The 27,017-nt window shown below is 43.6% G+C and overlaps 2 protein-coding genes across 5 annotated transcripts in view; one reads left to right on the forward strand and one right to left on the reverse strand.

Moving 5' to 3' along the window:
• LOC109531372 (RNA-binding motif, single-stranded-interacting protein 1-like) lies at positions 1 to 22,335 on the forward strand. 4 transcript variants are annotated; one of them, XM_019895645.1, is made up of 14 exons: positions 4 to 258; positions 8,195 to 8,379; positions 10,543 to 10,601; positions 10,811 to 10,902; positions 14,788 to 14,945; positions 15,831 to 15,910; positions 17,665 to 17,774; positions 18,229 to 18,275; positions 18,357 to 18,450; positions 18,547 to 18,597; positions 18,721 to 18,831; positions 19,887 to 19,967; positions 20,047 to 20,132; positions 20,228 to 22,335. In XM_019895645.1, the coding sequence occupies exons 1-13, from the start codon at positions 184 to 186 to the stop codon at positions 20,122 to 20,124; spliced, it is 1,221 nt and encodes a 406-aa protein (XP_019751204.1). In that variant the 5' UTR covers positions 4 to 183; the 3' UTR covers positions 20,125 to 20,132; positions 20,228 to 22,335. The 4 variants fall into 4 exon arrangements, with proteins under 4 accessions (XP_019751203.1, XP_019751202.1, XP_019751204.1 ...); XM_019895644.1 differs by having other exon boundaries at positions 1 to 258; positions 8,198 to 8,379; positions 18,357 to 18,597; XM_019895643.1 differs by having other exon boundaries at positions 2 to 258; positions 18,357 to 18,597.
• Positions 22,336 to 23,262: 927 nt separating this feature from the next.
• senp1 (SUMO specific peptidase 1) overlaps positions 23,263 to 27,017 on the reverse strand; it is a 15,662-nt gene continuing 11,907 nt past the window's right edge. The window contains exons 15-19 of the mRNA XM_019895640.1: positions 26,907 to 27,016; positions 26,732 to 26,811; positions 26,543 to 26,627; positions 24,543 to 24,638; positions 23,263 to 24,471 (exon numbers count right to left, since the gene is read on the reverse strand). Coding sequence (XP_019751199.1) covers positions 24,409 to 24,471; positions 24,543 to 24,638; positions 26,543 to 26,627; positions 26,732 to 26,811; positions 26,907 to 27,016 — 434 coding nt within the window. The 3' untranslated portion in view covers positions 23,263 to 24,408. The remainder of the gene's footprint in view (positions 24,472 to 24,542; positions 24,639 to 26,542; positions 26,628 to 26,731; positions 26,812 to 26,906; position 27,017) is intronic.

Raw genomic sequence — 27,017 nt, forward strand, 5'->3', positions numbered from 1 at the left:
CGTCCTGCGCACGCACCATTGTGAGAGCGATCCCAACCCAAGCGGCAACCGTGCAGGTGGAGTGCGGCGAGCGACTCCAATCAGCAGCGCCGCTCGTGGCTCGTCGATCTGGCTCCCGGCTCACTTTCCCCGGCTGACGTCAGCTGCCTGGCTGCTCTCGGCTGTCCGCTCCACCGCGTCAAAATGCTGCTCTCTGTGCCGCCCAGGACCGGAGGAGTGAACGCGTACAACGGCTACCCGGGCAAAAGCATCAAGAAGGTAAACTTTGCTCGTCGTCGCTCGCTTTGCCGTTTGGCTGCCAGTGCGACACCTCGTTCTCAGCTCGGCGCCAGTTCGGGGCCGCGTGAAGCTGCAGTGTCCTTGAGCCAAGTGAACCGCAGGCGACCCGACTTTCCACCACGCGCCTGGCTGCGTGCAACATTTAGACTCAATGATTTAGTAGTGATACACGGCGTGGTGGTGAACTCACGTCGGAGATGGTTTCGGTCGCTGCCTTGGTTCTGTTCTCTCTTGCTCGCCCTTTTCTCGCTTTACTGCGCACAATAATACCCAACTGTGATCATCCCGACAATATCAATTGGGCCAGGTCTTTTGGTTCCAAATCCAATTTTTATTCATACATTTTTATGTCGCCATGCTTGGGTGACGTCTTCTTTGCATTCATCACAAGTTGGCAAAGTTTTGTTCTTGGCTCTTTTACGCCAGCGACATGCCCCACCCCTTCAAGCCCCTTAATAATAACAACCGAGAGGGGCACCCAGGCTGCGTGAAAGGAAAAAAAAGTTCAAAACAAAAGTCACCTTACCTTGGAGTACATGGACAAGATCGATTGCACTGCAACACGATTAGAGGTGGACCAATATCAACTCCAACAATGAGCGACTGGATTGCGCAAATGAATAATTCATGAGTTGACATTGGAATCTATTTTTAAAGCTGCCGTATGTACAAACTGTAGGACTAGATCCCTTTGCATTGTTATTTATGGAAGTGCAGATGCCTGCATGGATTTAAAACCACTCATGTATACTATATGGGATGTATAAGCCAACTATGGTTGCATAGGCAATGGAACGAACATGTCACGTCTAGAAATTAAGCTTCATGTTCAAAACGGAGATTGAATATGTGGAAATATTCGTCACGGTCTATCCCGAGGCTTGAACAATGCTGAAATCGAACACCTCCCTCTGTTCCCAGTGTTATTCCCATCCCGCCTCGCGGCTGGCTGAGATTCAGATTGCACACATTTAGCGGCTGGAATTTCTGGAATCCTGGATTCAGACAGTATGATTACTTCGAGAGAGGTTCTGTAAACATCTTCTTTCAAAGAAGACATACACCACTTGATTTGGACACATTTTACATTGTCAGAATGCCAGAGTGGCACAGAGGCAGTCCTTGTAAATTCCAGCTTCAAGTGCTAACTCCTGCTTTGTATCTTTGACTCAGAGGAGAGGGCGGAGACCAGAAAAGGATTAAAAGATTCACCCCCCCCCTTTTCCTCTGCTTTCTATGAACTTCCACACATTTCCCCTCGCTCTTCCCGCCGCTCCCATACGTTGACTTCGTCTGTACTCTAGTTCACATGAAGAGGATGTGATCCGTTCTCGAAGATTTTTTAAACTATCCTTATAAGGTGTTAGAAGATTGTGTCGAAGTAACTTTGAGAGCATACGTCCACCAACCTGCTGTTTTGTTTTTCAATAGAATTTAAAGACAGAACACCAGGGATCCTCATTGTTGCCCCCCCCCCCAAAAAAAGGGCATATCACAAGATTATATCACTTGGTGCTCTGATCTTCTCCGCTTTGCCTGTTCAGATTATCTTTGCAAAACCGGTAAAATAGTCACGTATTTCTCTTTTGCGTCTGTTCTTAAATATTCCGGAGACCGTGAGAAATAGTGCTGGTGAAATGTTTGACAGTTTTTGAAAACATATCATACAGAGTAGAGAGTAGTGTCAATACATCTGCCCTGACAATGAAAACAATGCTGAGTTCTGAGGTGTTTATTTTTATTGGACGTGGCGATCGACATTTATGGTTCAGAATTTGCTCAATTCTATGCAACTGATTAGTCGGGTTTTCATGGAGCCTTTAACCCATTTAATCCCCAATTTTTCCCAGACATTTAAAAGTCAAAATCAGGTGTCATTGGTAGCCCTTTTAAGTAATCAGTAATAAAAATTTTTAGAGCCCTGTAAATTAAATAATTGTTGTCCTTCGCAAATGTGACTGGTGGGATTAAATGGAAACGAAACAGAAACACATCCACTGGAGTGACAAGGCTGAATGTGAGCGGAATTTCATTGGCATTCACAGGGTGGTTCAGTACAGTATAGTCCTCTTGCCAGTCCGCACAGTCGCCATGTAAATGATGCATCCGGTCTGCTCATGCTCTGTCTTGACTTAATGCGGAGTGACGTCGCCGTTCACTCACTTCAAAATGGGCAGCATCTGACCAGAGCTCGTCTGTGATTGGAGAACTTGTTCTAAGGTACTTGCAACTTGTCTTTCTCAAGCATTTGCATTCATAGAAGTGTGATCTGAAGAATGCACTGACGCATGTAAACGGCAGATTGGAATTGACCGCATCACATGTACAGTTGTGTTCATACGGTTACATGCCCCTCGGGCGATGTAAACGTATGAGCACAACCGTATATCTGACAACTAGTGGTGATTGGTGATATTTGGGCTTGCGCTCAAATGTTTACATACCCGGAGGAATCATGCGCAACTCTATATTGTAACTGTAAATAAAATAGCAAATTAAATTATTGAAGGTTTATTCCGAGATCCTGAGTGTCAGTGACACTGAAGGTATTTCGACCGCAGATGCAATCAGGCTCATGCGGTACGTCCTGTCTTGGATGTGAAAGTCCTTGAGTCAAATTGCGTGTAGCCCCTTCCACACCCACCGATTCTAATTGCCTTTTATGTCATTGGATGCACATCACTTCCCTCTGCAGACCATTTACAATGTCGGATATATGTTTGAAGGTGCTGCTTTGTCCCTTTGCAACTATCACCTGGATAAAGCCTTATTGCTGTGGGAATGCCAAGTTGGCCCTTTATCACTTCAGATGGCAGCTGTATGCGAATGTGTGTTGTGTGTGCACAGAGAGGTCTCTTGTACTTGCTGAAAACGCCTGCAGGAATTTACGATTGACATCTTGAGCTCTAATCTTAAAACCAACACGCTCACCCCCAAAAGCTCTCAGCAGCACAGGAACACAAACAAACATTTGTGGATTCCACCGGAATGAAAGGAATGCTTTGCAATGACAATGTGATGCAGGTCAAGAGCAGCGTCCCAGAAGGTGCTACGGGATGGGTGGGGTGGGGGGGGGGGGGACTCAGACAAACTAAAAGGAATTAGTCGGCCCATTTTGGTACCCAGCGCAAAGTGTTGTCTGTCTGTGTGCATGGGTGGAGTTTTCTTTCTTTTGGCATTTCCGTCAATGGCCACAGTCAGAAATGGGCGTTGGCGCCGTTGCGGGACTGAACACAGCCGACTTGATTCCCGGGCAATCGATGCAGCTCCCCTCCATCCTCCCTCATCCCCTTTGAATTGCGGGCAGGGATATGCGCAGTCAACATGGCCGAACGGAATTGTTGGAGTCTGTGCAGGAGATTGGTGCACGCAAAGTATGTTTATAAGAAACTGCAAGAAACATTTGGAAATACATGCGAATGATGTCAAGTTAGCTGCTATAAAGTGGGCAGTTGGAGTCAGCCTTTGACCCCCAATGCTGCGGCCGTGTGTCACAACACACATACACATCCACAGCCACCGGTTGTGTTGTGGTATGCAAATGCTTTTAGAATTAATAATAATAATGAAAGTGCATTCATGCATGAATTTATTTTTACAATGACTCAGAAGAGTCGATGCACACTGTTGTCATATTTCAGAATGAAATACCATGACGCGTCAGCACAGTGCAGAATCTGTCTGCTTGCGCCTCGATCAAGTCCACCAACATCGTGTTACACCACCTGAGCCAAGTTGGTCTTTAGTCTTGTCTATTTTCTGTCACCAAATTGTTAGGTCATGTAACAGACAACGCCCTCAGTCTGCTGGGACGCTCAACCTGGGAAAGTGTGCTCTGCCAAAACACGCTAAACTAGACTTGCCCTGGTATAAAAATGAAGATGTGCCAGTCTACGGCCCTTTGACTCACTCAACTTGCACTCGGCACAGGAACACTTTGAGTTCAACCTTACATGGGTGGGAAACACCTTGCAGCAGAGCTCAGGACTGACCGCTGAGGCAGATGGGCAGTCGGTTTGGTTGCAACTCACTGTTGTCCTTTTCTCTCAAGGAGCCCGGCAGTGCACTTTTAATGAGACACTACCTTCTGACTGGAGAGCACATGAGAGGGATTAGCACTTCAGCACAAACAAGCTGCGATCCCTTTTAGACAGGCCTCTCTTGCCAGGCATGAGATTGGATCTCCACGGGCCTGCAGGTGTATCCCTCCTGATAATCGCTGTGAAGGCGAGCAAAAGCACAGGAAAGAGCTGTGATTGCGCTCAAACTAACAGCACGCCATTGAGGCGAAAGAAGCGGGAGGGGGATTAGACGGGACCACGGCGATGAATGGGCTGTGGGATTTTCACAGGCTGGTCAAATGGAAAAAGGCCAAATTGCAAAACACTTTGGGTCTCACAAATCCATTTTAGTAGTGGAGATATAAAAAGCAGATGTTGCCTCTCATATCTGAACTATCAAGTAAAAGGGGTTAACGCTGGGAAATGAGACATCGGGTGCATTCATGACTCCCCACCTGTACTGTGTTCACATGCATGCATACAATGCATTTAACTGATGCACAGTTCATACTGGGTATATTACAGTTAGTATGTCAATCTATTACCGTCAGTATGATACCTTTTTTTCAGTTTTATTCAGTTCGATTTGATTGCATTGACATAGAGTGCCAAATCACAACAGAAGTGCTCTCAGAGCACCTTTTCAGATGGAGCAGGTCTGAGAACACACTCCACACTTATAAAGAGAAGTGTAGAGGTGCAGGGTTCGATTCCAGGCCTACCTGTGCGGCGTTTGCATGTGGCTGCGTGGGTTTTCTCCGGGTACTCTGGTTTCCTCCCACAAACCAAAAACATGCATGCTGGATTGATTACATGCTCTAAATTGTCCCTAGGTGTGATTATGAGTGTGAATGGTTCTGTGTCTATGTGTGCCCTGCAATTGGCTGACAACTGGTTCACGGTGTCCCCCGCCTACTGCCCGAAGACAGCTGGGATAGGGTCCAGTACGACCGTGACCCTCGTGAGGATAAGTAGCTCGGATAAGGGATTGATGGATATATTTAATATAAAAGTCATCTTTAAACAGTTAAATAGTCTCCACAATGTGAAACCTTGACATTTTTTTTGCCCATAGCTTCATCATTTACATTTTTAAAATAAATTAACAAACTTCATGACACTCTTGTCTTGCACCAAAAGAGGAGGATCACCTTGATTTTGTGAGTTTGAAAGGAGAATAAAAAGGACTGATTTCTTCACTTGTGTAGCAGTGACAAATGGGAGGGTCGGAATGAGCTTGTCTGTCTGTTGACAAGTGTGTCTCTGTTGACAAGATGCTGGTGCTTGTGCTATCCAACAAGCCACGCCATTGTTCTCAGGCCAGCCCTGCTGACCCTGACTAATCAAACAGTTCCTCCTCCTCATCCGGCACTGACACACTGGGATGGAACCGAGGCCAAGCACCGCACTGCTGTTCAGTTAATTCACAACTCTGGGCTCCAAAGAACAGGACCAAAACACGATTATAGTAGCATACTTTAGCAGGACCATCATGAGTTAAGTCAGAAGATTTTCAAAAGCATGCTTGACCCAGCTGTTTGCGTGTGGCATAAAGCTTCTTATTTTTTTGGATGAAGAGTAAATATTTGTCAGCTGTGGGCCATGTGAAACCCTTTGAGACTTTTCTGTGACTAAGGGCTATTTAGTTTTTGGCTTGTTCTGTGCATTGTAGAAATTGTAATTACAATCAGCCGCTTCATCAAAAAGTAACGATACAGATTGGTTTAGTGAAAATCAGTGCTGTCCACTTTTGACCAAATCTTGGAGTGCGACATCGGTCGGTCGCGTGAGGTGGCCCGGGTTACGGTGTGAAGCTCTTGAGGAGTTTGAGTGACGACAAAAAAAAAAAAAATCTCAACAAATCCCAATAAGCCAAACGGAGTTTACGCACCTGACCAAGGGTGACTGAGCACCACCCTGTCAACTTAATAGTGAATTTAGAGAAATATACAACTGTGTGCAGAAAAGAGACTTTCTTAATGAAAGTATGAAACATCCTGAAACCGGCCCTTGAAATAACACGATCACTGAAAAATAGAGAATTCCTTACTTTCAGGCAGAAAATACATCATTTCACTTTTAGGGCAATATCTTCCACACTTTATGGAACAGCAGCTATCAAACAGCTGAACACAAAATAAATACATGCAAATAAAAAAAAAAAAGACAAGTGTCAGCACAAGGAAGCTATTCTTTCAACAAATAAATTGTTTCATATGTTCATTGTGGTTTGCCTGCTGAGCAATATTGCCCTGTTGCTTTTTGTTTTGAAGCTTTTACAAGTGCCATAGAATTCCCAATCGAAGAAGGGCTCAAGTCCATCCATCTTCACTGTCATAATAGATAACAGGCCCCCTTTTGAGCGAAGCTGTTTTGGGTTTTTAAAAAGACATGCTCAGTATCTACATTACTGTGCAGAAAGAAGTATGGTGGTCACTCCAGCTCTGATTATAAAACCGAGTATAACCGAGTATAGCTTGTATACATTGCTGGTATAGACTGCTACCTTCTCACAGTAAATCCAAGTTAACCCCCCCCCCCCACACACACACACACACACACACACACAGTATACACACTTACCAACACAATGAGGGAATTCAACACAGAAACTGAAGTCAAGAAAAAGTGTGCGATGCCGAGAAGTTTTTCTTGTCTTTGCTTACTGTCAGCTTATCAAAAGTGAGCTCATACAGGGGCAACCGATTACAAAGTCTCGAATTGTGGGTGAGCACACCCAACCAGAGACTAGTTCGGGTAGAGAGGGTCACTGCAGCATATTGGAGGCAGGGCACTCAAGTTACAATCATTTTGATCGTGGTGATTATATGACAAAACCATTTGGAGATGTGTCGGCTTAAGAAAAACGATACATGAAGTGGTTTCAGGACATTCGACATACATGGCACATTCGAGAGCAGAGACACTGCGTGTTTTTCACCATTTTGAAGCCTCATTTCTACTTGGTGATAATTTAATCAGTGAAATTTGTCAGGGTTGTTATAAACAACAATAATGTCTGTGGTCTCGCAGATTTACCAGACATATTTTTTCCCACTTCACAGGAACTTCAACATACCTGACCATTCAGTGCTTGGTTAGGTAAAGGGAAGCATTTGAAATTCAGTTCAACACTTAAGAGGCAGGACAGAAAAGCAAGTACTGTACTTTGTTCTAGTCCAACTTTGATGTATCCCCATCAGATTCATATTTAATCATCTATTTTTTTCTTAGGTTTACATAAAGCATTTTAAAAGAGAGACATACATTATGTCATTGAATTTGACAAATGGATACAGTGGTGCCTTGACTTTAGAATTTTTCAAGATACAGCCCTGTCGCTTTTTTTTGTCTTGAGAGACAAGCAAAAATTTGAGATAGGAGTGCACTTCAGACGCCTACCGCTTCACAATATCGGGTCACCGTCATTTCCCTTTCCTACTCGTGCTGGGACAGTATCAGTTGGGTGCAGTATATGCACCATTAAGCTGGTTTGCCAACGTCGATAAAGCTCACAGAAGAAAGACCAGGAAGGACATGAGGTGGAATTGCGTTTTTGGCTCACACTTTCTATTTCTATTTCTCTTTATGTGTTATGTGGAGACGAAACGTTATTACTACTGCATGTGTTTTAATACATTACCATGCTGCTGAGTGCATTTCTTCTTCCACAAAACATGTTAAGAATAGAATGTGGGTGTTTTTTCAGAGTTTAAGTCCAAATTGGATGACTTATCAAGTCCCCCTGGGTTTCCCAGCCACCGTTGGTTGCACAGAATGGGACGCATCGTAGTACATGAGCTAAGGGTCATAAATCCAAGGGCACCACCTAAATGCCTAAATGTCTTTTCCAGCAGACATATGCGTCTCCCTCCAATCATCAGATGGCTCCTCCAAGCCCCAGCAGCAACAGCGGCAATACCAGCACCATCAGCAACATCAGCAATAATGGCGTCGAGCAGCTAAGCAAAACCAACCTGTACATCCGTGGCCTCCACCCCGGAACCACAGACCAGGATCTGGTCAAACTCTGTCAGCCGTAAGTCACCCAGCAAGCAACTGATCCAAAATGTAAATGTACAAGCTATACATCTTCTCTCATGAGGCCGCTAAGAGGAGCAAGGAGATGTTAGGAACAGAGAGTGACGGCTGAAGGCACAGCTGATGGATGACTGTCTCAATGTGTTTGGATGGAAAAAAATCCAGTGCAAGTTGAAATAAGTATGAATGATGAAGCTCACTGTTGCACACTGAAAGAAAAAGTGGTAGATTTTTGGTTGCACATGATTAAAATGTCTGAAACTAACACTTTGGTGTGTGTGTGTGTGTGTGTGTGTGTGTGTGTATATATATATATATAGATAGATAGATAGATAGATAGATAGATAGATAGATATATATTTTTTTTAGGAAAACCCAGGAAAACGACAGGTTTACCTGTGCACATTTTAATCACATGCAACCGATGTACATGTTCAGTCAATCCAAAGGATCCTTTTTTTCAATGTAGACATTTGTGGCATGGAAAGGTTCATTCCAGTCATGTTGTGTGGGGAAAAAAAGGCCACTGAGTTTGTTGCAGCTGTGCACAATCTTTCCAACAACTTGCGCCTCGCTCCGTGTAATGAGTTCTCATTACATTTCAACTCGTACGACTTGTATGACTTTAGCTCTCCAGCGTTGTATGACTTTAGCTCTCCAGCGCTGCGCTTCTTCTAAGTTCTTTCAAATGCCTCATGATATTTTGGGAGTTTTGAAAAGAACGCTGTGACATCAAACAGTAGTAAACGCCAATCAATCGGACATGTTTGTTGGAGCTCCAGTGGAAGCCTTTGAAACAAGCACGGCGGAGAGGAATGATCCATGCGAGCGTAATTGAGGACTGAAGCCTGGCGATGAGAAGCAACGGAGCACAGAAAATGTGACCGAGGAAAAGAGTGAGAGAAAAGGAGGGAGCGTGAGTAAGTCAGGGAGGCAGGAAGGGAGGGGGAGGCCTGCTCTTTTACAGCTGTCTGGAAGATATGGCTCACATGAGGCTGCCCAACCCAACAGGAAACGACGAGCCCAGGGGGAAAGGGAAAGACAAACATGGCAATGGCATGAACGGGGGCTGGGGGCTGGATGTGGATGGAGAGAATCAGAGAGGCTTGGAGTGAGTTGGGTTCACTTTGTGGGTCAGGTGGTGCTCTGTTCTGCGGGGGTGGTTCTCATATTTCTGCTTTTACGCAGCCTGATAAAATCACAGCATGAAATTTGCCTTTTAACGCAGCACATTAGGGGGCTCAAAGAGAGGATTAGGTTTCCAACAACATTTACTGGAAGGAACAGATTCATGATTATTACCATAGCTGCCTGTGTAGAACAGCAGGCAGTCGTGTCAACGATGGATCGTGACTGACTTTGCTCAAGTTTGAGGCTACAATTAGAGGACAGCTCCCCTCCCCCACTTGCACTGCGTAGGCAGATGAGAGCAGTGGACGGGGGTTGGCCTCCAGTTGTATCCGCCGGGTGCTGCTTTGTGGCGCTGGTCCACGGCTGCTCCTTGACCCTGGATGGACATCGGGCTCGTCTCTGGATCCTCTCCATCCTTCCTGCGCCTCTTCTCCACTACCAATCATCCTATTGTGAATGGGAAGCACGCAATCAAAGCATTTGCGCGGCTCTATCCAGATGTAAGATGGCAGCTTTGTTTTGCAGTCGATGGGTACGGCGTGGAGTTGGAAATAGAGTAGACCGTGAAAGAGTCAGGCCTGGCAGGAGCTCCCATCAATAATACAGATGGCCACTTAGGCAACCAGTGGACGATAGCAATGAATTTCTCACTGACATGACCATATCCTGCAATTTGAAATGGACATTTGATGACATGTCCTTATTTATCCAGTCCTGAAAAAACGCCACCTCCGATCCAAGTTGCCACAATCCAACAGAGGAAGCATGACATCCCAGTTCTTCGTACGTAGGCTGTTTCTTAAACCTTATGAATGAAATGTGACAGTGGTGCAGTGTGGATGGATAGCCGTGAAGGCTATGACGGTGCCTGGAGTGAGGCTGCTCAGCAGAATGAGAATGTGGCTGAGCGCCAGCATTGCGCAGGACAGCCCAGGAGAGGCATATCCCATTACACTGCATGCACATGCAGGCTCTTTTACCAGGACAATATTGGATTGAATGAAATAATTCCTGTTTCTTGTTTCACCAGCTATGGGAAAATCGTGTCCACAAAGGCTATACTGGACAAGACAACCAACAAGTGCAAAGGTGAAAATGGAGCACTCCAAAATTGTTTCTTGCATCTATTGCATGCTTTGTAAAGTCTTTTAGAGAATTTTCACAAAAATCTTTCATGTTAAAATAGTGACTGTCCTTCCCGAGTGTTTATGGAGTTTGTCACCCACTGTATAGTCACACTCCCTCTTCTCGTGTGGTATGGATGGTCCCTGAAGTTCTTTCATCTTGTGTTTTCGCAGGCTATGGCTTTGTGGACTTTGACAGTCCAGCCTCGGCTCAGAAGGCAGTGACAGCGCTGAAGGCGGTGGGCGTGCAGGCTCAGATGGCCAAGGTACGACGAGCGCCACTGGATATGTCAATCATGCTCATTATCACCCGCAGTCTCTTGAACAGACATATAGAAATGTTCATCACTCATCTGAAATGTTAGCAAAAGTGTGGACACTATTAGTGTAGAGATCGTTTGATGGGGTTGAGATCATCTTATGGTCAAGTTCTTCCACACCAGACTCATCCAAAGGTGTCTTTGTGAACCATGCTTAGTGCACTGGGACATAGATAACGCCCCCTCCTCCCTTGGGCTTTTAAATATAAATAAATCCGAAGGTACGTGTCATAGAAGCTGAACTGATACTTCTAGACTGAGGAACAATCTGGACATGTTAAGGAAGAACTAAATTTAGCCTGGGTTATGGAGGTGTTAGAGATTCATTGCTGCATGTACTTCCGGTGCATATTTATTTTTGTTTGTTTGTTTGTTTATTGTTTATTGATTATATAATATATACAATACAGTAATAAATTGACAGAAAGTGAAGGTAAGTAAAATTGTAAGAAAGGAAAAGAAAACAGTCATCATACAGCACAATTATATGTTCAAAGGAGTTGGAAGAAGTAAAAAACTTATCTAGTCCTACCCCTTGTTATGTAATAATATATAAATTTTTCAGTCAGAAAAGAAAAGGAAAAAGTCTGCATATCAACATATGCTTTTACCCTTATGTGTGCTATACGGTTTGTATATACGTACACATTCTAGCACATTTATATGTCAATTTTCTCATATTCATAATGGATATTGCATTTCATTACTGCGTTTAATAAGTTTATCAATGTAATTCTGATGGATAACTATATTTAATAAATGTATCAAATTTACCAGCTTAATTCAGATTTATGTAGTTTTATTGTACTATTCTCTTGAATTTGTTTTTGAATTCTGGAAGCGAATCACTCATTTTCAGGTCAGTTTCAAACTTATTCCACAGAGTAACACCGATTACAGATATACTCCTTTGCTTGATGTTTGTTCTTGTTTTGGATTTTTTGTATAGGTTGGTACCCCTTAAATTATAGCAACTTTCTCAAATTTCAAAAAGCTTCTGGATGTTTTGGCAAAGGAGGTTATTGTGTGCTTTGTCCATTAATTGGGCGATTTTGAAGTCAACCAGGTCATAAAATTTCATCGTGTTTAATTTGATAAATAGTGGATTCATGAGTTCCGTAAATTTAGATCTATTGATAATTCTGATTGCTTTTTTTTTTGTAGTTTTAAAACAGGGAGTGTGTTTGTTTTCCAGGCGTTTCCCCATATTTCCACACAGTAGGTCATATATGGTAGTAATAATTAAGAATATAATGTGTACAAAGATCTCTTATTCAGCACATCCTTGGTTTTGTGGAGGATCCCTATGGTTTTGGATATTTTTCTTTTAACATGATCTATATGTGGCTTCCAACATAGTTTTGCATCTATTACTACTCCAAAAAACTTATTTCTATAAGCTCTTTCTATTTCAATTGAGTTTACCATAATTTTAACTTGGTGTTTGATTGGTCTCGTGCCAAAAACAATTAACTTTGATTTTTTTCAAGTTAAGTGACCATTTATTCCTGTTTATTCCTGACCCAGTTTTTTAATTTGTTTAATTCATTTTCCAGTTTTCAGGAGCGGTTTCAGATTTTCTCCAGAGCAGTAGAAAGTTGTATCACCAGCAAATAGGACACATTTGAATTGTTTTGAGTCACTGCAGATATCATTTGTATATAAGATGAATAGTTTTGGACCAAGCATAGACCCCTGAGGAACTCCATGAGTGATCGATCTTCAGTTGATTAGAGTTTTTATTGTTGAACTGCACATATCTGTTATCTAAATAACTTTAAATCCATTTATATGCTACGCCTCTAATGCCATAGCGCTCTAATTTATTCAATAATATACTATGATCTATAGTACCAAAGCTTTTTTTAGATCTAGAAAAATCCCAACCGTAAATTCTTTGTTATCTATATTAGTGGCTATTGCTTCCACAAACTCCATTTAGGAAATTAAGAGATCTGGAAGCCAGTTTATTTTTAAGGGTAATCTTTTGGGATGACTATAATGACTGATAGAAATGTGTCATGGCTCGTTTATGGTTTGAAATGATTCATAGATGCAATTATAAACGTTGTTTCTGCTGTTGGGTGGTTGGTCCCCATCCCTCCCAGAGAGCGTGTTGATGGCCTATAGGTGAAGTAGAAGTGACCTACAACTTTTGTGCACAACCACAGTGTTTTCCCATGCTTCATCGGGCTCCTTCCCGTTTTCTCTTTGTCACATAGGAGCCCTGCTGCACAACGAAAAGCCAATTAAGCCACCACTTGTGTGTGTGTGTGTGTGTGTGTGTGTGTGTGTGTGTGTGTGTGTGTGTGTGTGTGTGTGTGTGTTTTGCGTACGTGCGCGTTGGCAGTGACGCGCATGGCCGTATGCTTCAACCTGTGTATTTATGGGTATTAATGCACAGTAGAATACATGGGCGCACAAACATCACTCCATGAATACACACAGGTATAATTGTGTGTGTGTGTGTGTGTGTGTGTGTGTGTGTGTGTGTGTGTGTGTGTGTGTGTGTGTGTGTGTGTGTGTGTGTGTGTGTGTGTGTGTGATTCATCACTATGAGGAAGGTTTCCCTGTACAAAGGTGCTGCCTGTTCTCCCTGGTGGCATCTGACTCAGTGTCTGAGCAGCTCCCCAGGCAGCAGGGCCCATTGCCCAGCCGGCCGCCATGTCAGTACACACACATACGCACCACGCACAGGGAGAGAGGTAGAGAAGCACACAGACATTGGAATGGCCTTGCCCCAAACACATTCGAACACTCTCTCACATACACACAGTCTGGGAAAGCCGATACGCCGTTAAGCTGGATCTCTGACATTCATGCGGCTTCTTCCTGCTCACAAAATAATAACTTGATTTTCACTCACCGCTTCACGGTGGCTTTACAAGCAGGCTTATGTTTGCGTCACATTACTGTGGAGCTCATTGGAAGCCGCAGCGGCTGCCCCCCTCCTGCGTTTGCTGTCGTGGTGTTGAAGGGAGCAGGTGGGGCGGCGTCTCACCTTCACCGCAGGTCAAAGCTGTCACGCACGCATTGCTAATGGAATGGAAATTCATTCAAAGTGCGTTGACAACTTTGAATCCAATCTACACTCCGAGATCATGTGCATTGTGGGGACATGGCTACACGCTACTTTGATGAGGGAACACAACGGATGGTCGCTTCATTTTGTCATTTGTTCAAGTTTGGTTGCAGCATCAGTGCGTGATTGCCGCAAGAAAATGAAGTTATCTTCCACTTGGCGTTTGTTTGTGCTTGAGGTCATCACCCGTCGTCATCACAACTGAACGTGAACCAGTGAGCATTAAAGACAGTGATGGAACTGATTTGGAGAAGCCAGATATTTCCCTTCCATTGTTTTGATGTTGTGAGTTTCTATACAGTCTGAGTGAAGCAGCGTGCTGGGAGCACATTTCTGAACGCATCCACGATGAGTGGGCGGTGATTTTAGGGGCGACGAGCCATCTCGGTTTTCGTAAAACAACTCCCCCCAAATTAAATTTGACTGGTCTGATTTAGGAGAAAGAGCAAATCGGCAAAATAGCGAGGTAAAACTGCAATAGATGAAATTCTAGTCACAAATCCGTGATCGCATGAACCCACAATAACCAAAGTGAGTGAACACTGTATATCTGGGTTCTCTTTTTTTCTGGTTTGTCCCACACAAACTTGGACATGTCCCAAGTTGTGAGATGGTCTTTCCTGGTGAAACGAGAAAATTCCGAGCGTTACGTTTACAACTTCCCTGACAGCTTTCATCGAGTACGTCTTTCTCTCAAGCCTATGACTTTGTCACCCTTTCTGACTCCCTTCTGGCCTCTCTGCTTTCAGCAACAGGAGCAGGACCCCACCAATTTGTATATTTCCAACCTGCCGCTTTCCATGGACGAGCTGGAGCTGGAGAACATGCTTAAGCCCTTTAGCCAGGCTATTTCGACACGCATCCTGCGGGACGCCAATGGAATCAGCCGAGGAGTGGGCTTTGCCAGGTACAAACGCTGGCTATTTCATCATGTCAGTGTAAAAACAAACCAAAAAAAAAACAACAACAGCAACAAGAATAAAAAAACAAGCTTCCTTGGACATCATTTGAGCAGCAAACATTGAAAGACGTTTCAAGGACTCGTGCCTTCATTTAAACCTCAACTCAATTATTTGGCTTTGAAGCCGCCACTTTGGATGAATTCTGGAGTTTGGTGACAAACTTCGCCTGAAAGGGCTCCAATCTGAGCCAAGTATCATTAAATAGATCAGAACATTATTTATTTATTTCTACAAACATTATTTACAGCAAAACTCTGAGTTGCTCGGTCTATGCCAGCGGCACAGCGTGACAGGCTCAACAACAAACAACCTCGATTTGCAATTTTGGGTCTTTCTTTGGGGTGCTGTGCTTTGAGATTTTTTTCTGTGAAAATTTAGTTTGCTGGCTCAAGAGAGGGCGGCCCGTTGGTCAACTGGTTAGCGCGTCGGCCTCACGGTGCAGAGGTCCAGGGTTCGATTCCGGCTGTGTGGAGTTTTCATGTTCACTCCGTGTCTGAGTGGGTTTTCTCCGAGTATTTGGGTTTGGCTAACCCTAACCCTAACCCACATTCCAAAAATTACATGGCAGGTTAACGGAACACTCTAAATTGTCCCTAGGCGTGAGTATGGATGGTTGTTCGTCTATGTGCGCCCAGTTCAGGGTGTCCCCCGCCGACTGCCCGAAGACAGCTGGGATAGGCTCCAGCACGCCCTGCGACCTTTGTGAGGATAAGCCAATCAGAAATTGGATGGATGGATGGATGGATGGCTATTTGCAAGCTTGTTTTTGCCTTGAGTAGGCACCACACAGCACCAAAGTTTATTCATCATTGTATTCATATATTTTACAGGATGGAGTCAACAGAGAAATGTGAGGCCATCATCCAGCATTTCAATGGAAAATATATCAAGACTCCACCCGGAGTTTCAGGTGACTCATTTGTGTTATTTGTTGAGGAGACAGCTTGTTTTGTTTGGTTTTCAAAAGGAAATGTTCCACTCTCTGGGGTACAAGTCAAATAACGCTCCAACATAAACATGCATTGACCATTCAAATGTCGACGCAAGTGCCAAAACAGCTACTGCAACTTTTTTTAGAATTGATCCTATCGAGTATTCAGTCCAGCTGACAATTTTTTTCCTGGTAAAATGTCTGAGGAGCAAACATCTATACCAGTGGTTCTTAACCATGTTAGAAGTACCGAACCCAACCAGTTCATATGCACATTCACCGAACCCTTCTTTCGTGAAAAATAAAAATTCAAGACATTAAAAAAATGCATTTATTAAAAACAGCAAAAAAGTCAATACAAATTTAAGACATATAAGTCTAAGTTTTTTTAATTGTATGGTCGAGGCTCTGTCGAACCCCTGAGACGATTCACCGAACCCCAAGGGTTCGATCGAACCCAGGTTAAGAACCACTGATCTATACAAATAACACTTAAGTTTGCCAAAGTTGATGTATTTTAGCATTCCGCTTAGCTTAAAGTAAACACACTTTTTATATGAAAGTTCTTATAAGCCAGGGTCTGGCGCCTCTTTTGGCCCTTTCGCTCTCTGCTCAGCCCGCAGAGAACGTGAGGACTAAACAATGAAAGCTCTGACCATGACTGTCACGCTCACCTGCTCTGTATTTAGTTTTTGTTCACATTTCCCACAATATTCATGTCACGTTACACTGCTTCTTGAGCGATGTGTTGATAAGACACAGGCGGGAAGCTATGCTGAGCTAAGTTAGCCGGAGAAGCTTTAACATGCACCGTGGTAAATGAAAGGACGGAAGACCCTTGGCTCCCATCAACTAGTGATGGGATGTACAGTAATCCCTCGTTTATCGCGGTTAATGGGGACCAAAACCACCCGCGATAAAGGAAAATCCGCGAAGTAGCGACCAATTAACATATACAGGTTAAAAAAAAAAAAAAACTTTTTTTTTTTTTAAGCCCGCAAAAAGTCCGCAAACGGTCCGCGAGAAGCTGCAAAACAACAGCGAGTCACATAGAGCAACATATACAGTACTGTACTCCATGTATAAAAATCCGCCATGCACTGAAGCCGCGATAAACGAACCGCGAAATAGCGAGGGTTCACTGTATTGTGACCAGTCTTAAACTTGCTTTGTGGTAATTTAACAGCAAAGCTGAGTTGTTATTTACCTCTTGCAGCACGTGTTCGCCCCTTTGTCGTCACGCATGCGTCTTTCTTTGTTGCCATCTCCGAGTTTCGTCAGCTCCACTTTGCAGTAATTTCATTCAACTTTTTGTCCTTCTTAGTCTAAGGGTGAGCCCAAACTTTTAGGCAACCATTTAAATGTTTGAGAATGTCTCCATTGGAAGGAAGGAAGTCGGGCTTGGTCCTTCAGCAACAAATGTCCATGCGGAAACATGAAAAGGGGGCCCAACTTTTATTCCACATGGCACAAATATGGTTTCAGCTTTATTCATTTTAGTTTCAAGGCACAAATGTTTGTGTCGACTTCATCGAGTCAGCCAATCCCCCCCCGCCCAGCCCTAATTCTAAACAATTCAGAAGTCATGTCATAATTACAGCTAATATTTTGTATTTGTATGAAAATATTTTCTCTGAAAAAAGAGAACAATGATCAAAAAAGGAGAATGCTCTACAGTTTACACTATATTCTGTATTTCTTCAACTAAAACATACTTCAATGTCCTGGTCCAGTTCCACCAGAGCCTTTATTGTGTAAATTTGCTGATGGAGGCCAGAAGAAGCGCCAGAGTCAAGGAAAATATCTGCAAAACGGACGGAGCTGGACCAGAGATGGAGAGACTGTGAGTTCATTTTTCTTGAGCCCAACCAGATTTGTTGTCCTCAAACATTTACTCCAAGTACCAGCTACAAAAGTACTGAGCCATCATGACCACTATGTGCCACAGTAGCTTAGTAGGCCTAAGTGTTCATGAAAAATCACAATCATCTGTGCATGCACTGTAATGGGTGCATTTTGTGTAATGTGCACTACAAAGATTACATTTGCAAAAGGGACTATGTTTGTGGGTGGCTACATGCCTGCATGTGAACTCAATAAAACATACGAAGAACAAGAAACACAAAAGCAGATATCTCCATTGGTTGTGAAATGAGTTTTGAAAAAATTCTCGTTCCAGGTTCAAGCTAACCATTTTGATTTAGGCTTTTCCAAGTTCATATCGTATGAGGAAATGAAGAAAAATTAAATGAATAAAAGAAATCTGTGCCCAATGTCTAATGTCATTTTCCCTGCAGGGTGGAATGACCCTTACATATGATCCCAGCACCGCCTTAGCAAACGGGTCAGTAAAGAGCAGTGTGCATGGATGAAGGAAGGGAAGACTTTGTGCTGTGTTGACTAAAATGCGCTACCATCTGTCCAGGTTCTACTCCTCTCCCTACAGCATGGCTCCCAACCGGATGATCGGGCCCGCCTCGCTTTCTCCTTACATGCATTCACCTGTGTCCGCCTACCAGGTACACGCAAGTGCTTGTGGGAATTTGTTCTCATTCAAAAAGTCAACACAAGTGATGACAAATGTGACAAAATTTTCACATTTGCTTGCTTGCCAGGTGCATAACCCTTCTTGGCTTCACCACCAGTCGTACATCATGCCGCCCACGGTCAGTCACTCCCATCCCATTGCCTTTTGCGCAATTTCGTTCCTTCTTTCTTTTTTTAAAATTGAATGTAATTTAATTCGTTAATTTTTTTGTTTTGCTCACACTTGTGTTGTTGTCATAAAGGGAGCTGTCCTGACGCCGGGGATGGAGCACACCATGTCCATCCAGCCTACGTCCATGATGGCGCCCCTGGCACAGCAGCTCAGTCACCTCTCCATGGGCAGCAGCGGCACGGTCAGTAATCCGCACATTGTTAAATGCATTGATTGAGTCACAATTGGGTCGACCAGTCAGCAGCCAACTGGCTGCGCCGTGCAGCGGGTGGGCAAAGCGGCAGGTTTTAAACCGGATGGATGGGTTCAGTCAATCATAGATGACATTAAGAAAAAAAAAAAAAGACTCAACATAGCGGCACAGTCATCGACTGGTTAGCACGTCGGCCTCATGGTGCAGAGGTGCAGGGTTCGATTCCGGCTCCGGCCTTCCTGTGTGGAGTTTGCCTGTTCTCCCCGTGCCTGCGTGGGTTTTCTCTGGGTATTCTGGTATCCTCCCACATTCCAAAAACATGCATGACAGGTTAACAGCACACTCTAATCAGTGGTTCTTAACCCGGGTTCGATCGAACCCTGGGGGTTCGGTGAATCGGTCTCAGGGGTTCGACGGAGCCTCTGCAATGAAGGTTAAGACACACCCGACGCAACATGTCAATTAGTTATGACACGCCCGCTTGTCCATCACTGACTGCAGATGATTACATTACATTGGTTGTCCAATCAGTGCAGTGGGAAATTTAGTTCACTCAGTAGTCAACGTGTGACTGTCGCGATAGTACGTTGTACAATTTAAAAAAACTATGCTTAGACCATGTAAGTGTATTTACTTTTTTTCTGTTTTTCATAGTTTTTTTTTTTTTTTTTTTATGTCTTGAATTTGTAAAATATCAATTTTTTATTTTTCACTAATGAAAGGTTCGGTGAACGTGCATATGAACTGGTTGGGTTTGGTACCTCTAACAAGGTTAAGAACCGCTGCTCTAAATTGTTCCTAGGTGTGAGTGTGAGCGCTGATGGTTGTTTGTCTATGTGTGCCCTGCGATTGGCTGGCAATCGGTTCAGGGTGTCCCCCGCCTACTGCCCGTAGACAGCTGCGATAGACTCCAGCACAAATCTAACTGGCGTCAGTCAAATACATTTTCCCACTTTTTTTCCACTGAAAGCACTGACTTTCAGTTGACAGTATTTGGACTTTAGGGGGACACTGTCCTGTCTTACATTGCAATTATTTTTCAGTACATGCCTGCAAACACATCTATGCAAGGGACGTACATCCCCCAGTACACCCAAGTGCCTCCCGCCAACATCTCAGTCGAGGTAAGCACACATCCAAGCTGTGTACAAAAATGGCTCCTCCAATGCCTCATGAGGCTCACATTCCCGTCCTCCATGTCAGGAAAGTGCCGTCCAACAGCCTGTTGCAATCGAGACACGCACTGAACACACAAGCTACTCCTACCAGCATGACAAGTGAAGGCAACAGTGAGTTGGAATCATTGCCTGCATGCATACGTTACCTTTTATTGATTGAATTATTTTCAACTCTACATCTCTAAAAGTAACCTTTGTGTTGTCAGATCTCTCTTTTGAAGAACATGGACTGTTACACAAAGAGGACACTTTGTAGTTTTTTTTTTTTTGGTTGGTTGGTTGTTTTTTTTGTTCTTTTGGAACTACTCCAGTCTGACAAAGATGGTGAATGTCAGGCGAAAAGGCGTTTGGATGGACTGAAGTAGGCGACTGTATTTTGATGAACACACATTTCAAGCCAACATGTTTTGCTTTGGTTTGTTCTGTGGGGAGCTTTTCCCCGCTTCTTTTTGTTGTATATATACTTGTGTTTGTTGGTGTGATTCTTGCTCCTTGTGCCCCCAATGTTTGTTAAAAGACAAAGCAACTTGAGTCCGTTTAGGAGACATTTACTCCCAATTTGACAGCGTAACTCTTTAAATTTGGGTGGATGACAGAGGGGTGGGGGGGCGTGAATGATACAGTGGCAGTTGAATCTGTTCTGAAAGCTAACTAGAAGAGAGAGGGGAGTGTTGTGCTCAAGTCATTTCCGGATGCAAGCGTCCTGACGACGCTTTCGACAATCAGACAATTCCTGTAATCACGGTGCTTGATTAGAGAGAGAAGAGCAACATTGATTGAATCATTCCAGTGAATATCTTTGCTTGTGCTTAAAAGAAGTGCTAATCATGTTGCTTTCCGTACTACAGTCACACCTGACTTCTTGGAATATTCAAACAAGTTGGCCTGCACATCACGAGTGCATTTTCTCCTTTTCTGCAAAAGGGCTGACATCCCCCAATTGTATTTCTACCAAACTGTCTACATCCATATGATAAAATATGGACCGCAGGTGTAAGAAGCATAGCTCTGCCTTCTTGTGGCCAATGGCATGCTTTCATACTGGCCTTTTTGTTGTGACTGCTTTATGTTTTGGGGTGTGCTATTTTTGTATTATTTAAATGTTTTCGGTTTCATTCATGTATGATGTTTTTCAGATTCATCCTATTTTTCAAAGAAACCCTGATTTTTATTTTTGATAGTGTGTTGTGTGCATCAACGGTGTTTCCATATTTTTGGTATGTTTAAACGTTTTATTTGACGTTCTGTGTGTCGTTCAATGTCATCGAGGCTTTAATGTGTATTTTTGTTTTGTTTGTTTTTCCAGCTATTTCTTTTGCATCTGTTACAAACTTCATGAGCATGATTCCTGATCTGGAATTGATTCTTTGTTGTTGAGGCTACGTTTACATCACGTTCCCAGCAGCCACGGCAGCCCCGTTTGCCCGAAACGTCCTGCACGACAGGGTTTTCGACATATTTTTCCTCCGTGTTAGATTCTCAGTCTGTTGTGGTGCCGCACTATGTTTGAGTTTACCGGACGTTTTTGGATCCTTCATACATAGCACACTGTGTGAATGATTTCTGCAGATCAACGTCTGACACCCGGCATCGTTGGAGCGTTTATTGTCCCAGCAGTCATTTGAAGCTCCAGAGTGCGCACCCTCCATACAACCTTTGATGAAATTGTAGTATGTTTTCTGTCAACGACAAATTCATTAGTCCATCTTTTTGTTCCGTGCAAAACAGCCTGTGAACATATGAGATTGTGTTGCCGTGCTCCCGTCCACTTTGCACCGCCTCCTAATCGTTCCATGTTATTATGAACTGTACTCTCACATTTGATTGCGTCCACCCCCGTCTCCCTTTGGCAAACTAGTTTTCTCCTCAGCACTGGGACAAAATGTGACGATTTCTACATCTTGCCTGGCATCCACGGCCTGTCACGTTTGCCCTCCCGTTCCCCCACGTTGTCTCACGGCCGTCCCTTTGTGTCCATGTTGTTGCCACGGCTGCTGGGAACGTTGTGTCGAGGTGGCGTTGAGGTTTAGATGCTACAAACAAACTTACCTCATCTTCATAGGTTCAGTTTTGTGTAAGGGCTTACAGGCAATAAGCAGTTTTAGTAGGCTGTTCACAGCTGGTACTGTGTCAATATCCTGTATGTCCTCCTTCCAAACTGCGCCAATCAAGTCCAAGGTCTGATGATCTATGCAATTAATTTATAACCCTTACAAAGGCAATAGTACACTTCCCAAAAATATGACCTCACAGTGGGCACCTTTAAGTGCTGTGACAAATGGAGACTGCATAATAAAGGGAACTTTTGTTGTGATGGGGTTGTTGTTGAAACACTACGAACTTGATGATGTCCAGGCTCTGACCATCCACCTTATTTTGCTGAGGTCACTCATGTCTTGTTTTTGTCTGACCCCGTAGCTGACCGTTTGCGTAGCTACAGTACATCCCGGACACACAGGCTGGCTGATCACGGCAAAAGGGCAATTGAAGTGATTTCCGTGAACCATGAAGCTGCTCCCGCTCACTTTCAGGGCCCGATTCCACATCACGGCAATGCCTTAGATCCACAGGGACGATGGAATTGATTGGCTGACTTCTAACGGTCATGTTGTTGGTATGTCGAACCACTTGGAGCATACGTTTGGAAAGCAATATCGCATTTAGAGCATTTGATTGCCGCTTCGTGTACACAGTCATTCCATTTTTTTTTTTTTTTTGTGTGTGTGTGTGTGAGTGTGGTTTTCAACATGTTGAGGTGGCTCACTGGGACTAATGAATGATTGCTGCTAATTTGGGATGGCTCCACTTTTAGGAATGTTTGGCCACATCAAATGTTGGGACCAGTTCACATCTTTGTGTGTCTGTGTCATGATGCCGCTCGTTACATCCGTCTATCAGGAGAACCCGAACAGCTTTTGACTTTCATAAACTGTCCTTTTTTTAAAATAAATTTTGACCTCCACCAAGGAGGCATATGTTTTCAGCCATGTGTGTCAATTTGTTTGTGTAAAAAAAAAAAAAAAACTAGGTTTGGAGATGCTTCTAACCACAGGATAGTTTTCAGAAATACATGACGACATCAGGTGTTTCTTCAACAGTCTTTTTTTTTTTTTTTAAGTTCAGTCGATATGGGGCAGTGGAGAGGTGTCACCACATTTGGATTTGTTTAATGTGCTGCAGCTCTGCCAGGACACATGACAATGGATTTTCATGCATATGATTTTTTTGTAGAGTGAGTCGATTGACAATGAAGACTTGAGAATTTATTAAGAGACTTACTACAGAAAAATAGGAAGTACAAAAAAAATAACATGTTGAAGTTTAAAATATATACAAAGTTTAAAATATTCTGAATATATCCAAAAATGTTGACTCACATCCATAAAATAGACTTTGAACCTTAATTTACAATCTATGATAAAGACTCATCAGTGAGGAAATGACGTTTTGTTTTCACCCTTCCTTTTCAGGGGACTAAGACCACAGTCGATACTGAACTTGGGTTCACCTGCTGGTCAACAGCAAAGCAAAACAGCATTCCAATAACCTGGTTGCATTTTAATCAAATTACAAAAATAGTTCTGTTTTGTAATGGAAATGTGCATATTACAGAAACTCAAGTACAACCTGCATGGCCCAATAGTAAGGCTCCATGGAGTTTTGTTTTGTTGGCATATTTCATTTTCCTGTACAGAAGTACATTTTGTTGCTATGATAAAATACACACTTGTCTCCCACCCAGACACATCTCTGCTTCAAGCCCAACACCGTAACTGACAGTGGTGAGCGACAATAACTTGGCTGATAAAACCTGCAGCGGTTAGACTAAAAGGATGCTCCATGCGTGAGCAAACAGTCACAATAAAACCCATAAGTGGGGCAGTCAGAATTTGAGTTATGCACCTGAGCTCTCATAAAGACAGTCAATTTGGTGTGAATCTTTTATCCACATCACAACTCAATATTGAATTTACTTGCGACAAATGCATTCAATGCTCATAAGACATGCAAAATTGCATTGTGTGAAGATCCCTGCCTGCAGTGACACTTTGTAATCCTGACCGAGTAATGTTTGAGTTTCATGGAACTCAAACATGAGTTCCAGGATCATGGCTATCATGGGTTTCCCATACTGGTTGTAAGACTCACTTTTGTTTTTATTTTAGTGTGTGTGTGTGTGTGTGTGTGTGTGTGCGCGCGCGCGCACACGTGCGTGCACGCATGCAAGGAGGCCTAGACGTAACTCCAACCCCGGGTAGGGGTCTGGGAGACAGTGCTTGGTGCTCCAGCAGCACCCTGTTGACCAAGGTGAGAGAGTGGTAGCGTCAGTCCCTGTTCTGATGAGCTGGTGTTGCAAGAAGACTAAATGTGCCCTGCAAAACCACTTTCATAACAGCTTCCGGTTGACTATCTCCCAAACCATCCTCCTCCTGAAATATGGCATCTGCTTCTGCAAAAAGGACAGCAGAGCTCATTGTCATGATGACTACGCACAACCATCCCACTTGGTTGACCACCTACCTGTGTGAATGTGATGGGCTTGTCTTTGGTAATGTAATCTGCATATTTGCATGTGAACATTCCACAGTCACTGCCGTTCATCTGCTGTGGGATTTCCTGTTCAGGACAAAGGATGAACACAAATGCTAATACAGTACGTAACGGAGATGCACGTCACCAATCAAGATTAACTCTTGCTTATGCAAACTTGCTTGAAATTTTCCACTAATTTTGATGACCTTGCGGGGGATGTACTGTTCTGTTATCTACATTAATGTAAATTAATAAAAAATAAATTCTTCACTAGTGTAGCTCAAACAGGTAGCATGAATGAAAAATAAGCCATTTTGAATTTTTTAGAAACATTTTGTCAACAGCGCAAAAGCATGCCATTGGTTCACAAACACATCGGATGAGCTCATAATGTGGCAGGACTAGTCTGGCCGTGGCAATGGATAAAGTGTCTTATGTCTACAAGGTTTAATGCTGTTAATATGACACGGCACTTGATTTCCTCTCCCAATGATTTGCACTGGTAAGAGGGGAGTAAATAAAACAAACGCGGCCATTGTGGTAACACTGGATGTGAAGCAACTGTGCTTGCGTTCCTCTCAGTGCATGTTGACCACTGACAAAGCAGTAGAGGTGCCTTACTGGCACCAAGAGCATTGACCTTTCTGACTGGGAAGAGACAGAGACAAGTTGGCCTACAGAGACACCTGGGGGACAAAATAAAAGTGTGTTTGAATTCACTTAGGAAACCTGCAGAAAGGGACTCCTCTAAGTGTGAAGAAAAATTTGGGACGTGATGACGTACTCTCGAACATCATACGTCATCGCGTCCATTTGTGTCATTCCCTACTGCATAACAACGGAGGGTGGAGAGCGTAAGCAGCACTACAACTTCAACCTCGTGCTAAAATGAGGATTTTTGTGCCCACATTGAGAGCTACCACTGTCGTGTGGACGGGGGATCGCTTCAAGAGGACAGATATCCTGCAAAATATAATCATTTCAAACTACATAAGGAAACAGTTACTGCTAAACTTAAGAGGCAACACACCAAATATGTTTTTGGCGGCCTACATCTTAAACACACGGCTGAAATATGAGCAGGCTAGAAGAAACACGATGACATGAAAACAGGCTGTGTGGTTCGGAGTGAACAAATGTTTCAATCAAGCATTGCTCAAGCACTCATTAAATGCATTCCTTACGACCCAAAAAAAGCAAACGGTGGTAGGATAATACCGGAGCAGTACTGCTTGGCCAAGATAAACAATCCTTGGGAGAAAATATTTTTCTACAACACATTTGACTGAGATGTGCAAAGCATGCCGTCACAAACTGGCGACAACCATGTCATCTGGGGCGTTTTTTTCCCTTTTTCCTTCGTCTCTACGATCAACGCTGTTGAGCCAAACCTCGGCCCCCTTTATCAGCCTGGCGGTTCGCTACATAGGCAGCAACCCAAGAAGCTTGAAAACGCCTGCCTTGAAACATGCTAATTTCCCAAGGACTACACAAAAGAAAATATTGCGAGTGGTTTAAAGGGACTTTTTTGACTGCAATGGAATCTGCAAGAGCAAAAAGAGGCGGGTGTGACAACATGACGGGGCCAATGCCTTTTGAAGGCGGGTATTTTCTTTGGTTTTCGTGATATTATTCTCAAATATCGGTTTCTTTATTTATTCACTGTTTAAGTGGGAAGCAGTTACGTTACATTGAGACCTCACAGGGAAAACACTGGCTGGCCAGTGATTGTTTCCATTTCAAGCTGTGTCACTCAACCAGTTGCACTAAATTTTCACTATAACTGGAAAAGAGTGGCTTAAATACCGCGTGCAATAAAAACGATGCACAAAAGCACCAATCCCAAACATGTCATTTTCCCCCCGTATCATCAAAGGTCATCACTGAAAATTTCCTTGAAATATTGTGCTATAATTTTGACGCAATATCGACTGCTTTCACTGGAAAGGAAACTTAACACTCTCAGCCTGACTACATGCAGAACTTACATTGCGCTTTTTGCTGTGTAAAGTCCAGCCTGTGGTATCCAGTTCTTTGCCCTTTTTGTCCTTGCTTTCTTGTTGCAGGTAATCACTGGGGACAAATACACTGCATTAGACTTCTCACTCGACAGCTCGAAAAAGGTCAGCACGCCGAGGAAAAAGTGTCTCCCTTTCAAGTTTACTTGCCAAACTTACAACAACAGTTTGCATGCGTCATCATTGTTTCCTCCCATGGAGTCAAAGTAGGTGACAGCCTTTTTGCGGAAATCCACCACCTGAGAAAAGGAGTATGATCAGAAAAGCTTCAACGCTCTCAACGTGTCCAATGAACCCCGGGTGAAGGGTGGTTTGAGTCGGCAGTAACACTTACAGAGAGGCACCAGTGCATACTCAGGTGGACGGGAACCAGCAGGATGTCTTTGGAAAAGATGTCCATCTTTTTGGTCCAGCGGCGGACAGCGGAGTAGCCACTGCTGCGCAT

This window comes from Hippocampus comes, unplaced genomic scaffold, assembly GCF_001891065.2.
Source record: "Hippocampus comes isolate QL1 unplaced genomic scaffold, H_comes_QL1_v1.1 scaffold113, whole genome shotgun sequence".
Taxonomy (NCBI): domain Eukaryota; kingdom Metazoa; phylum Chordata; class Actinopteri; order Syngnathiformes; family Syngnathidae; genus Hippocampus; species Hippocampus comes.